The sequence below is a fragment of the Nelumbo lutea genome, chromosome 1 (genome assembly GCF_056320005.1).
Source record: "Nelumbo lutea isolate HS-2025 chromosome 1, American lotus-T2T, whole genome shotgun sequence".
Lineage (NCBI taxonomy): Eukaryota > Viridiplantae > Streptophyta > Magnoliopsida > Proteales > Nelumbonaceae > Nelumbo > Nelumbo lutea.
This window is the reverse complement of record NC_142684.1, coordinates 159,674,828-159,689,261: the sequence shown is the minus strand read 5'-3', so window position 1 is coordinate 159,689,261 and position 14,434 is coordinate 159,674,828. Positions and strand designations below refer to the sequence as shown.

The following is a 14,434-nucleotide window of genomic DNA, read 5'->3' as shown; positions in this document are numbered from 1 at the left end:
TATTAAACTTAATGTTTACATGCAAACAAAAAACAACATACATTTATTTTCAAAAACTTCAACTATAAATTAAAAAGAACAATATTCAAAATTAGTATTTTATAAATCAATGGAATAAATAATTTATAAAATCCATACACACATAATTATTAAAATAATTCTTAAATGATTATTTTAAGTTAAGATATATAAAAATAAAATATCAATAATGGAATAATTATTTTAGTAATTAAAATTTATAATGGAATAAATACTTCTTAAATGATATGCATTTTCAAAATTTTAATTGATTTGATATATTTTAAGTTAAGATTATATATTTTTATAAATTATTAATTGACATTTTAATTTACATTTTATAATAACACATTTATTGTTTACAAAATATAAATATTACTTATCAAAAATTTAAGAATTAATTTTTTAGTTGAATTTTTTGTTAATGTTAAAAAATAAAAATAGTAAAATAGAAAAAATGATATAATAATTCAAATATAATAGTTGCATATGCTTTATGCCTTACACTTTAATAGATAATAAAATAATATTGGCTTTTTGTATGTATTAATTTGTAAAAATCTATATAATATTTGCCTTGGACTCTTGATTGATGCATTATTAATAAAATTGTTTAATATCTACATGTCCTGCTATATTAATTATAATATATTTCTTCATATGTATATATATAGCATTTAAATATACAATTCCTATGTATTGATATATTATTTATAGTTATTTTGACATTAAAATTAATGCTATTAATATATTTATGGAATTTGTGTGCATTTTCTTAGTGTATCCAAGTGTTTCCATATTTTTCGTTCGTATCCATGCGTTTCCCAAGCGTATCCGTATCTGTATCCAAGTTGTCTGATACGATACTCAATACCGATACTTTAATCCTTGATTCCACCCGAAGCAATCAGATCCTCTTCAGACAGTTGCCCCAATCTGCATTGGAAGTGAGGATCCGGTGGAACTAGGATTGGATAAGTTAACAAACTTAATCCTGCAATTGAAAGAAGGGAGACAAGTGGAGGAAAAAGGGAATAATCGAGGAGAAACAAAGTAGAACTAAAAACTCTTAGGAAGAAAGCAGGAAAAAGGGACCTAAAAAGGAATACAAAGGCTTCAGTGGGGATTATAGGATAGAAATTCAGGAGGTAGTAGGACAAACAAGGGAAATTCCAGAAGAGAGGCTTAATGAAAATCTTAAGCTGGAATGTTAGTGGGTTGGGAGGTCAGCTCAAAAGAAACTTAGTGAAGGAGACCTTAGAAAGAGAAAATCCGGACATAGTCATTCTACAGGAATAAAAAAAAAGAGACAGTAGACAGGAAGCTAATGAAAGCAATATGGGCAGGGGTGGAGCTAGGGGAACCCATGGGAGCCATGCCCCCCCTCCCCCCCCTATGGTTCAAAAAACCTCTACTGTAATACAGCTTTCAATGTAAATTTTCCCCTCCGCCCACTCTCCACCTCAATGGTTGCCCCCCCCCTATGGGTCCATCCATACTTCATTTAGGTTTTGCCCCCCCTTATAAAAATTTCCTGGCTTTGCCCCTAAATATGGGGATAAGGGGTAAGAAATGGACATCCTTTCCTGCAATGGGATCTTCAGGAGGTATCATCTTAGCTTGGAATGAGAATAACCCTAATTAAATCCACTTTAGCAAATTTCCCAGTGTACTACATGTCAGTGTTTAGGATGCCACAAAGGATAGTGAGTAAAGTTGAAAAAATCACGAGGGATTTTCTATGGGAGCTAGGGGAAAAAAAGAAGGATCATTTGGTTAGATGGGAGAAGGTGAGGAAACTGAAAGAGGAAGGGGTTTGGGAATAGGTAATGTTAGAATGAAGAATCAGGCTTTGCTGAGCAAATGGCTCTGGAGGTTACCAAATGAAAATGAGAAATTATGGCACAAAGTGGTTGCAGGCATTCATGGCATGTCGTGCAGCAGATGGGATATTGGATGTCTCCGTAGGGCTAACTTGGCTGCTCCCTGGAAGGCCATCCATGATGTTCTCCCTACGTTCCTTAATTTTATTAGGTATGATTTGTATTCTGGTAGTAAAATCAGATTCTGGGAGGATTTGTGGATTAGGGATACTCCTTTAGGGGAGAAATTTCCTTCTCTTTGTGATCTGTCTAGGTTCAAGGGTAAGCTATTTCCGATTTCCTAAACCATCATTCTCACCTTCCAGGATTGAATTGGAACCTTGGTTTTAATAGGAATCTTAGAGAGTCTGAACTGTTAGCAGTCTCTGAGTTGTTAGGATTGCTGAATTCAGTTTTCTTAGGGGAATGTGGGTCAGATTCTAGAATTTAGGGTCCTAATTCTGATGGATCTTTTTCTTGTAAATCCTTTCTACATTCGATGGTTGCCACAGTCTTTTCTTTAGTTTCTAGTCAAAGAAATTTGGTGCCCTCCTATTCCCCCTAAAATCAATGCTTTTTGTTGGGAAGTCTTTCATGGTTGTATTAATACCTTTGATGTACTTCGAAGGAAAAGACCAAATTGGTGCTTGTCCCCTAATTGGTGTGTCCTATGTAAGTTGAATGGTGAGATTGTTTTCCACCTTTTATCATGCCCTTTTGTCAGTTTTATTTGGAATTGGTTTACTTTCCTTTTTGGGTGCAGGTGGTCCTCTCCTGACAGGATGGAAAATTTATGCAACCCTAATGGTTTCAGTGGTAAGACAAGTAGGGGAAGGATTCTGTGGAGGTGCACTAGAGCAGCAATACTTTGGACCATTTGGGAGGAAAGAAATGATAGAATATTTGAAAGTAAAGAAAAATGCAAGGAAGCTTTAGTTGAAACAATAACATTGAGGGTGGCACATTGGGTAAAAAGCTTAAAGCTTTTCTTAGATTTTAAAGTTGAAGACTTTTTCAGGGTTTGGGGACTTACTGCTGCTTCATCATCTATGAGGCAACAGGTTTGTGAGACCTGGTCCCCTCCAACAGAGGGTTGGAAGAAGCTGAATTTCGATGGGAGTTGTGTGGGTAACCCAGGCCCTTAAGGTATTGGGGGGGGGGGCATTAGAAATGAAAATGGTTCCATTATTGCTTTGTTCTCCGGTCCTGTGGAGGAGGGTGATGTGGCTAGGGCAGAGTTTCTAGCTGCGGTATATGGGGTTGAGAAGGCCAAAGAGTTGGGGATTAATAAACTGATCATTGAGGGAGGTTCAAAAACTGTGATAAAATGGTTGCAGAAAGGGGAAGGAGTGACTTGGCAGCTGGAGAATGATTTCAGAAGGTTCAAATGGATGTCAGGGAATAAGTCTATTCAAGTGGGTTGGGTTAGGAGATCAGCCAACAGTTTGGCTGATAGCTTAGCAAAGCAAGGGGTTCAAAGAACAGATATGTTTTGGGCACATTTGTAATTCTGTCCTGGGTCAGCTTCTATGCTGATTTCTTTGCAACTTCTTGTTGTATCCTAAAGCATCTTAATTAATGAAAATTTTCAGAGTTATTGATAAAAAAAAAAAAGAATGAAGACAAACTCATGGGCTTGGAGATTGACAAAGGAGAATTCTCAATCTTGGTCCTCTTCACCAACATTAAAGATGGGTTCAACTGGATCTTAATTGGGGTGTATGGTCCTAATTCTCCCTATGAGAGGGAAAGATTCTGGGAGGAGTTGGATTCCTTGCATGAAGAGGAAGACATTCTGTGGTGTATGGCAGGAGATTTTAACGTCATAAGATTAAGCCAAGAGCACTCAAAAGGTAGAGCTTCAACTCAAAGCATGAGAAAATTTTCCATATTCATTTCCAGACACAACCTATGCGATCTTCCCCTCAAGAATGGGCAATCCACTTAGTCAAATATGTAGGAAAATAACATCAGTTGCAGTCTTGATAGATTTCTCCTCTCTCAAGAATGGATTGAGAATTTTCCCAATTTAATCCAGTAAATTTGGCCTCGATGCACTTCTGATCACTAGCCCTTAGTGCTGAATACTGAATTGATCACTAAAAGAAAATCCCCTTTCAGACTGGAAAAAGTGTAGGCCTTACACAAGGACTTCTCGAAAAATGTATATAATTAGTGGAAGTAATGTAATGTGGAGGGATGGGTTGGTTATAAACTATCACAGAAGCTAAAATTCCTAAAAAGGAAGTTAAAAGTTTGAGGAAAAGAAGAGTTCAGAGCCTCTTAAGATGAGAAAAGGAGAATTCTTTTGGAGCTGGAAGAGTTAGACCTAAGGGAACAAAATGGCTCTCTAGGTAACTCAGGCAATGTAAGGAGAGCCGCCTTGAGGAAACTGTGGGAGAAGGTAGTCAGAAGAGAGGAAATCTATTGGAGGCAGAGATCGAGAGTGAGATGGCTAAATTAAGGGGACAATAACTCTAGATTCTTCCATGTTTATGCTTTAGGAAGGCACAACAAAAATTTCATCTCCAAGTTGAAAGTGGACCAAAGGGAAGTGGAGAATGCTGAGATCATAGAAGCTTTTCTTACCTTCTTCAGAAGTCTGTACTCTAAGGAGAGAGGCTGCAGTCATTTCTTGAGGAGTTGGGAAGGCTCAACTCTGCCTTTAGAAAAGAAGACTTGGCTGGAAAGAAGCTTTGAAGTATCAGAAATTAAAGAGGCTGTTTTTAGCATGGATGGAGACAGGGCTTCTGGGCTAGACGGCTTCCCCTTGTTCTTCTTCAGAAGTGCTGGGATACTGTTAAAGAAGAGGAGGGGAAAAAAGAAATCATTTGGTAAGCTGGGATCAAGTTTGCAAGCCAAAGGAGGAAGAGGGTCTAGGTCTTGGAATTGGACATCTAAAAGAAAAAAAACACTTCTCTTCTGGGTAAATGGCTGTGGAGATTCCCCATTGAATCCAATGCTCTTTGGACAGTTGCCATCACAAGCAAGTATGGATTAAGCAACAACAGACGGAATAGCAATCTCCTCTTGAACTGGGTAAAGTCTTCAAACCCTTGGAAAGGTATAGTCCCTTCACACCCTTCTTTTCTTTTGTTAGATATAGAGTGGGGAATGGTTCAAATATCAAATTCTGGAGAGACCTTTGGTGGGGGAATTCTACCTTAGCAGCCTCCTTCCCTAGACTTTTCAACCTCTCCCTAGATAAAGACTCAAGTGTTTCCTCTTGCATTCCTGACCTTCCTGCTATCAACAATCTAAATTTACAGCTGAGAAGACCCTTAAGGGACCAAGGATTTTCTGATCTTGTGTTCCTTATCCAAGCTATTAAAGAGGTCTATATCTTCCCCCACTCCCTTGATACCCGAGTGTGGACCCTTCACCTAAATCGCGAATTCTCTTCCACGTCGCTATTCAAGGCTTTAACCACTGGGGAAGACAGCTCAACATTCCCTTCCAGGAAAATCTGGTGCAGCAACATCCCTTCTAGAGTTTGTTTTTTTGTACGGGAAGCCTGCCTTCAAAGAATAAACACTTCTGATCTCCTTCAGAAGAAGACCTTGGGAAGACATTACATTTCTCCTCACACCTGTTGCTTGTGTCTGCAAGATGGAGAAACAGCCGATCACCTTCTTATACACTGTAATTTCACTCAAAAGATCTGGCAGTACTTCTTAAACCTGATAGGCTATCATTGGATTTTCCCAGAACACATTCAAGGCCTTACTCATCAGTGGCAAGGTTATGGTCCAAGCAGAAGAGGCAAAGTCTACTGGCAAACGGTGCTACATGCAGTAATGTGGGGAGTTTGGGAGGAAAGAAACAAGTGCTTATTTGAAAATAAACTCAGATCTCTTGATGAGTTAATTTCAGATATCTTCTATCTCTGTAACTTCTGGGTGGCTAATTCAGAGCTGTTCCAACATCTCTCAAATGATCTTAGCAGAAATATTCAAACATTCTTTTTTTTCCACACTTCACTCAGACTCGCTTAAGACAACCGGTAGTATTCAGGGATGGTGGGATGATCTTACACTTCAACAGGAGTGCTGCAGGTAATCCAGGTTTGGTTGGAATTGGGGTTACTTAAGAGATGAAAGAGGTGATATTTTCTGGGTTTTCAGTGGCCCAATTGGATTTACAGATTCAACCAAGGCTGAAGTGCTGCCTGCTCCAACTGGAATCAGAATAGTAAAAAGTTCCAGTATTCAGAATCTCTCCATAGTAGGGGACTCAGAAAATACCACCAAATGGCGAAAGGATAAGGATTCGGTCCTTGGAGGTTGAGCCATTACTTGGCAGAAGCAAGGGACTCCTTGAATTGTCTAAATGCAAATCTGTTTTGGATCCTGAGGGAGTTACATCCCATTGCAGATGGCTTAGAAAATCTGTATAGTGACAGAATTCCTCCCTTGTAATCTCTTTGGGGTTCTCCCCTGTTTTGTACATACTCTCATATTCTCTTCTAGTTTAATGAAATTTGGTTAAACCTTTCTCAAAAAAAAAAAAATCTTAAATAGGTTATTCAGGAAACATGAATCATATGATTTGGTATATGGAATGGTTTCACCAAATATCACCTTAAAATTGTGCTATATAATAGTCAATGATATTAGAATTAATTTTTTCAGTTTAATATTTGGATTCATAATATGAAGATATATCAGCTGATTTATACATCATTGCCACTCAAAGTAGGTGTTGTTTTGATTATTCTTATAGTGCTTCCAGTATTTTATATTTTTCCATATCTCTACTTCTTATCTATTTCTGGTTCTACTTGGTTCCTCTTGTTTCCTTGATCAGGAAAACAGCATTCTTGAGTATTTGACAGTGTTACTTAGTAGTCAACTTCACCAGTTATGGAAGCTATCACCGATCCTTGCAGCAGTTGCAATTCCTTCCTGGTATTTCTATGTATTCTTTTGTTTTACGTGATGTTCACTTGGACTGTATACCCGTCTAAACATGGTTCACAATGGCAGTAAATTAAAGATGATCATCTATGGTTGCTTATTCTTGTCTTTTCATCATGGTTTTAAAAGGCTTAAGACTTGAGGCATGAGTTGTACACCTTGAAGGGACACAAACAAAGGCTGCTTCAAGATAACGATCAAAAAAGAAAAGATTAAGCCTCAAGGTCCTGGTTTGAGGCCAAGGCCTCTACAGGCATACGCATTGTGCTTAAGGGCATTGGGCTATACAAGGGGTGATCCTCAAATGTTAGTGATCTAGATGTTTTTTAACACAAGAAAATTGTTTATTTCCTTTTAAAGCTTAACACATTTAGGGAGTGTTATTTTGGTTAATTTGACCATATAATATAAAATGGCAACATGATAATGCATGCCTGGTGTTTAAATATTTGTTCAATTTGTATTATTATTTTTTTGAAGAAAGAAGTAAGGTATTGTATTGAAATTATACTATAACGAACAAAAAAAACATATATCTGTCCAGTAAGCTCCATGTACAGCCAGTAACTATACGGAGAAGCCTTAATCAAAATACTGATGATGTGGGATATATTTGAAGGAATCCTTTTTTTGATAAATGAATGGATTTTATTGACAAAGGATTAAAGCAGTTACAAGCTCCCTTTGGGGGGCATGAGATGCAGCCACACCCTTGAGCCCAAAAACTGAAAGTTGAAATAAAAAAAAGGTATTACAACTCAGCCACAAAAAGAAACTTCCTTACAGCCCCCTGTTTAGCCAAGGCATCAGCCATGGCATTGGCTGACCTGCTCACCTACTGTATTCTGATTGTCATATTTCTTGTTAGCCACTTAACTTTCCTTAGTAAATCCATGTATTTCCAAATAGCAGAATCTGGATCCTGTAACCACCCTACCACCACCTTAGAGTCTCCTTCAATACATAGTCTGTTGACACCCAATTGACTTGCAATCTGAATTCCTTGTACAGCAGCTAGTAGTTCAGCTCTAGTAGAGCCTCCTGATCCCACTGGACCTCAGAACAGAGATAATAAGTTGCCTGCCTCATTTCTCAAGGCCCCACCCACACCTGAGCGCCCTGGATTTCCACGACTGCCTCCATCAAAGTTCAATTTTATGAACCCATCCACAAGTGGAGACTGATCTGAAATACTTCTAGTGCTTCTTGTGGAGTTATTAGCCACTGCCAATCAGTTTCTCCATAGATCATCATAGGTATAAGAGTAAAATAAGTTAAGGGTTCTCAACCAATGTATTGCCCTTGTTAGAATGCACTCCTCTAGTTCTGAGAGACTTCGTTCTTTTTCATTGAAGATTCTGCTGTTCCTTTCTCCCAGATTGTCCAAAAGGTGGCTGCTCTAACACTCTTCCACATAAATCTCCCCCATTTTGTGGGCCAAATAAATTGAGCTGGATCACAAAATAAGCTTACTTCATGCTGGTAGGTTCTACCTGCATCCAAACAAAGAGAAAATCCAACTCCAAATAACTGCAACCAAAGGACAAGATAGAAACAAGTGAGAGCAAGTCTCCCCACTAACTTTGTACAAAAGGCACCAGTTAGGGGACAGAATAAGAAAGGTCTTCTCTTTTGCAGGTTGTCCAAAGTATTAATCTTTCCATGAAACACATCCCAACAAAAAATAGCAATTTCGGGTGGCACCAGATCAAAAAATATTTGAAGGAATCCTTGGCAGACAACAAAGAATGCAGAGTAGCCATAGCCCAAACCACCACATTATCTAAAGAGCAAAACTCCCTTCAAAAATCCTTCCATTTCTGTCTTTCCACAGAACCCAACACACCATTGTGAGGAAGAGTATTCCAAAGCACCTTGCCCCTACCACTTGAGCCTGGCAGTTTCCAGGAGAGTAATAAATTAGGCAGAGAACTTGGCAGACACCAGCTGGTATTTAGTAGGGAACAGAAGTGACTGAATGGTTTATGAGTGGCATTACAATGAATGAAGAGATGATCAACAGACTCAGATTCCTTGTTACACATGACACAGTTCAAAGAGTCCAGCACCAAACCTCTCTTGATCAGCTGATCTCTAGAGAGACATTTACCATGAGCTGCCATCCATACCAAGGAGGCCTTTGATGGAATGTGAGGGAGCCATATCTCTTTCCACAGAAAAAGCCTGAGAGCCACCAAAAGCCAGCTTCTAATAAAAGGACTTAACAGAGAAAATGCCATCACTGGACCATTTCCACAACCCTGAACCTTGATGATTTGGATATGGTTGTTGAGTCTGAAGTAGCTGGAACAATGCTAGCAGGTCTGAAAACTCCCAGTCATTGAGATGTCTCCTAAATTTAGGACACCAAGACCCTGTACTCCCACACGACTCAAACTGATCTGCCACCATCACATCCCTATCCTCAGCTATAAGAAATAGTGAAGGAAAAACCTCCATTAAGGCAGAGCTATTGCACCAAGGGTCTTGCCAGAATCTTATCCTTCTACCGTCCCCTACTTTCAGCCTCACCCCTTGAAAGAAACTAGGATAAATGTTCTCAATCCCTTTCCAGACTGAACGACCAGCAGAAGAGGGAGTAGGCCCAGGATCCCAACCACTATTTCTAGTTCCAAATTTCTCCAAAATCAGCTGCCTCTACAAGGCTTGGGGTTGAGAATTGAAGAGCCAAAGCTACTGTTCAATTTATATTACTACTACTACTACCGTAAGTGCACGTGCTATGCACGTCTAGAAGTGATGAAAGAGCAAAACTGAAAAGTCTCTTGTTCAAGTTTTATGTGATTTAACTTATACTGGTTTATGTGTCTACAACTATACATCTCTTGTTCAATGTGTCTCCATGTTTACAAATTTCTATATACCATTATTTTCTTTTTATTTCTAATTTTTCTTTATAAATAGCGTTGAGAATGGTTAGACAAGGGTGTTTTTAGTCTTTTTCTCCTTTCTTATACTCTCTCAGTATTTGGGCACCCAGATAGGGGCTTTCTTGTAATTATTATTTTTTCAAATTATTAAGTAAACTTTCGAGGGTGTGAACAGTGAATAACACACCTCTTGACACTTGCTCTCTTCTTTCTCTTCTTCTTCTCTTCTCTTCTTTCTTTCTCTCTCTTGAAACCCTAGTTTTTGGAACTTGGTATTAGAGAGGGTAGAAGCATTTGGGAGTTGGTTCTCTGCTGATCTCCTACCCAGAGGCGAATTGCTGATGTTAGACTGCCACCTGATGACTTAGCAGCCCGTACATGTGCCGGTGATAGTCTATGAAACCAGCATAGTTTGATTTGCCCTGATTTTAGAAAAAAATTGGTATGACTCTTGTCATTATATGAAGCTTCTATGATTTTTGGTGGACTTTTCAAGGAAAAAATCGCAAAAATTCCAGATCTGATGTCAATCAATGTACAACAGGTTTAATGATTTTTTTTTTTCTGCTGTAAAACTTAGATCATTCAAGTCGTTTTTTCAATTTAGGATTGACGGGAAGTGGCCCCGTAATTTTCTGAGCATTGTGTGATTTTTGGGAGATTTTTTTCTCCCTCTATTTTGTCGCTAACCTAGTTTTTTGGGTCTTCCTTTGGTTTTTAACCGTGTGGTAACCTAGTTTTTGGGTTTGGAACCTCGGTTAAAGTGTTGGGGGTCCCTTTTGGTTGGTGAAAAGGTGGCTTGTTAGAATATGGAATCATCTAAGGATTTTTAGATGGTTCCTGACGTGCTCTTAGGAACTACAGATATTTCCAATGGTATGATAACTACTGTTAAACTGGACGGAGCTAATTTTTTAGAGTGGTCTCAGTCTGCTAAACTTACCATTACTGGGGGGGGTAAACTGGGATTCATCACAGGAAGGGAAGTGAGGCCGAGTCCTGAAGACTTGAAATTTGCAAGGTGGGAACAGGACAACTCCCTTGTTATCATAACTGATTTGCTCAATGCAACCTCATATTGCCCGAAATTACATGTTTCTTCCATCTGCCAAGGATATCTGGGATAGGGTAGTTGCTACTTATTCCCAAGTTAACAATACTGCTAGAGTGTATCATCTTTGGAGGGAAGCTAGCAGTATGCGTCAAGGGGAGAGATTTGTTGCTATGTATTTCTCTTCTCTATAGTCTATTTGGGAAGAAATGGATCACTTGAAAGCTCTAGTTTGGAAGGATCCTGAAGATAGTGAGCAGTATCGGAAGTACATAGAGGATAATAGAGTCTTTGATCTTTTGGCTAGCTTAAACCAAGAGTTTGATTTCACCAGGCAACACATTCTTAGTGTAGGCGTTGTCTCTCTTGCTACTGCTTACTCTCTTGTACAAGGGGAAGAAAGCTGAAGAACCGCCATGATGCAATCCTTTATGAGTGATCATTCTGCCTTTATGTCATCTCGACCCAAGCAAATTACTAGCAAACATCCCATTGTAGAGAAGGTCGAGGATGTTATTTGAGTACTATAACAAGCCAAGACACACTAAAGAAAGGTGCTGGAAGCTCAATTCTCATATAAAACCGGAGAAATACAAAATTGGGAAGAAAAGCAATGCTTACTTGGCTATAGTTGGTAATGATGCTCAACCCTCGGATGTGCTTGACTCCTCTGATGTGATGGACAAACTCAGGAATATATTGTTGCAGCTAGAGAAGGGTGGTACATCCTCCTCATCTGTTTTGGAGTTAGTAATCTATCTAGTTCATATGCCAAGGCAGGTACTGCACTTGCTTGTTCCACCTCCTTTAGCCCATGGATTGTAGACTCTAGGGTTAGTGCCCATATGACTGGTATGCCTTCACATTTTACCTCGTATAAGTTAACCCTGGGGAAGGGCAAGATTATTGTTGCTGATGGATCTCAAACCCCAATCTCGGGTCAGGATGAAGTTAGAATCACTAATAACCTTTCTCTTGACTTTGTTCTACATGTGCCCCAACTACAAAAAAATTTATTGTCAGTTAATTCTCTAACAAAATCCCACAACTGCTCAGTGACCTTTTTTTCCACCCATTGTGTTTTTCAGGACCTGAGCACGGGGAAGACGATTGGAAGTGGGCATAAGTGGATGGAGTCTACCTCCTGGATGGACCTTTAGAGCATGGATTGTCAAGCCAGGCCGAGTCTTGTTCCAATGAGAAAATGAGTCTTTTGAAATTATGGCATTATTGCCTTGGTCATATGTTTGTCAATTTTGTCAAGTTTTTCGTTTCCAATCTTGTTTGATTTTGTGTCCAAATTGAATTTTGAATGTGAAGTTTGTCATTTATCCAAACAATGTAGAAACACATTTTGCAAGTAGTAAAAGAAGTAATGTTGCTTTACACTTGATCCATACTGATGTTTGGGGCCCATATGCTATCCCTTGTATGGGGGGGTTATAGATATTTCATTCTCTTCGTTGATGACTACAGTCGGTATACTTGGCTTTATTTGACGAAAAGTAGAGATGAAGTTCCTATGATTGTTCAAAACTTCATGAATATGGTCGAGACACAGTTTGAAAAAAGAGTTAAGATAATAAGATCTGACAATGCCTAGTAATACTTTAAACATCACTTGCATAGATATCTTGAAGACAGGGGCACTATTAACCAAAGTTCATGTAGTCATACTCCACAACAAAATGGGGTGGCTAAAATAAAAAACAAGCATGTGATTGAGACAGTTGTGTATCTCATTAACAAACTCCCATCAATGGTCCTTAACCTTCATTTTCCTCATCAACTACTCTTCCCTGATGAACCTCCTTTTAATCTACCCCTTAAGGTCATTGGTTGTGTTTGTTTTGTTCATGATACGAGTCCTTCCTAGCACAAGTTTGATCCTAAATCAGTTAAGTGTGTATTCCTTGGTTACTCTCCAGTCCAGAAAGGCTATAGATTCTTTGGTTTTCTCTCTGGCAAGAGATATGTCTCTAAGGATGTTACCTTTTTGGAATCCTCTTCCTTTTTCCAGTCATCCTGTCCTTCTCTTTAGGGTCGAATGCAAGTGAAGATTGAACTCCCTTCTGCTTTCCTGTTCTTACCTCTATTCCCCCTTCTCTTATGTATCGACCTCGGTCCTGACAATAGTTTTTCATCAGGTGCAGTAAGAGGGTGGCTCTTGAAGCAGAATGCCCATCACAATCTAATTCCCCAGACTAAGGTAATCTTGAACCTCTTGACAATCCTATTATTGATTCTGACCTTGATTTTCCTATTACCATTCGAAAAGGGAAGAGGACATGTAGCAAGTATCCTATCACTAACTATGTGTCTTATGATGCTCTTTCACCTTCCTATTGTGCTATATTTCTGCTATCTCTTTTGTTTCCATCCCTTGCATTGTTATAGAGGCAATGCAGTGCCCCCACTGGAAGGAAGCTATGAACCAAGAAATGGAGGCCCTAATAAAGAATCGGACTTGGGAGGTTGTTCATTGCCCTAAAGATAAGATTCCTGTTGGATGTAAGTGGGTTTATACTGTTAAGCACAAGGCAGATGACTCAATTGAAAGATACAAAGCTCGGCTTGTAGCCAAAGGATACACTCAGACTTATGGCATTGATTATTTGGAAACCTTTGCTCTAGTTGCTAAAATGAACTCTATTCGTGTGATCATGTCTCTTGCCGCCCATTACTCGTGGCCTTTATATTAAATGGATGTAAAGAAGACCTTCCTTAATGGGGACTTACAAGAGGAAGTGTATATGGACTTACCACCTGGGGTAAGTTTTCCTAACAGTGTTGGAAAAGTGTGCCGCTTGAAGAAGTCTTTGTATGGGCTAAAACAATCTCCAAGAGCATGGTTTGACGGGTTCATGAATGCCATCTTAAAGGTTGGTTTTTCTCAATCTCAGGCTGACCACACCTTATTTATTAGAAGAGTTGATGATAGAGTAACAATGTTGATAGTATATGTTGATGACATTGTTGTGACAGGTGATGATATCACAGGTATCTCTCAATTAAAGTTATTCCTTACTTCTGAATTTGAGATTAAGGACCTTGGTGATCTTTAATACTTTCTTGGCATTGAAGTTGCAAGTTGAACTCTATTGAAGGAGAAGTTCTTCCAGATAGGGGGTATATCAGAGATTGGTGAGACGCCTTCTGTATCTTTGTTTGACTAGACCTGACATTTTGTATGCTGTTGGAGTGGTTAGCCAATATATGCATGAACCAGGACATCTCATATGCAGGATGTTATTAGAATTTTAGCCTACCTGAAAGGATGCCCTGGTAAAGGGATGTTGTATTCCAACCATGGCCATCTAAAGATTGAGACTCACACAGATGCTGATTGGGCAGGGTCCATCGATGATAGAAGATCTACATCTTGTTATTGTGCCTCAGTTGGAGGCAATATGGTTTCCTAGAGAAGTAAGAAACAATCTGTGGTTGCTCGTTCTATTGCTGAGGCAGAGTACAGGGCAATGACTCATGAAGTGTTTGAACTAGTCTGGTTGAAGACCTTATCGATTAAGATGGGCATCCAAGCAGATGTTCCAATGAGACTATATTGTGACAATCAAACAGTCATAAATATTGCTCACAATCCTGTCCAACATGATCGTACAAAGCATATTGAGGTGGATAGACACTTTATTAGAGAAAGAATTGCTAGCGGAGAGATTTGCCTTCCTTTTGTAA

General features: G+C 38.9%; 1 protein-coding gene across 4 annotated transcripts in view; it reads left to right on the top strand.

The window, feature by feature from the left end:
* The window catches only part of LOC148878700 (fanconi anemia group F protein (FANCF)), a 32,134-nt gene that overhangs the window by 5,553 nt on the left and 12,147 nt on the right, over nucleotides 1-14,434 (top strand). For all 4 annotated transcript variants that reach the window (XR_016103510.1, XM_088958860.1, XM_088958869.1 and 1 more), the window contains exon 6: nucleotides 6,687-6,787. Coding sequence is in view for 3 of the 4 variants with exons in the window: in XM_088958860.1 (XP_088814986.1) it covers nucleotides 6,687-6,787 (101 nt within the window). In the remaining variant the exon portion in view is untranslated. The remainder of the gene's footprint in view (nucleotides 1-6,686; nucleotides 6,788-14,434) is intronic.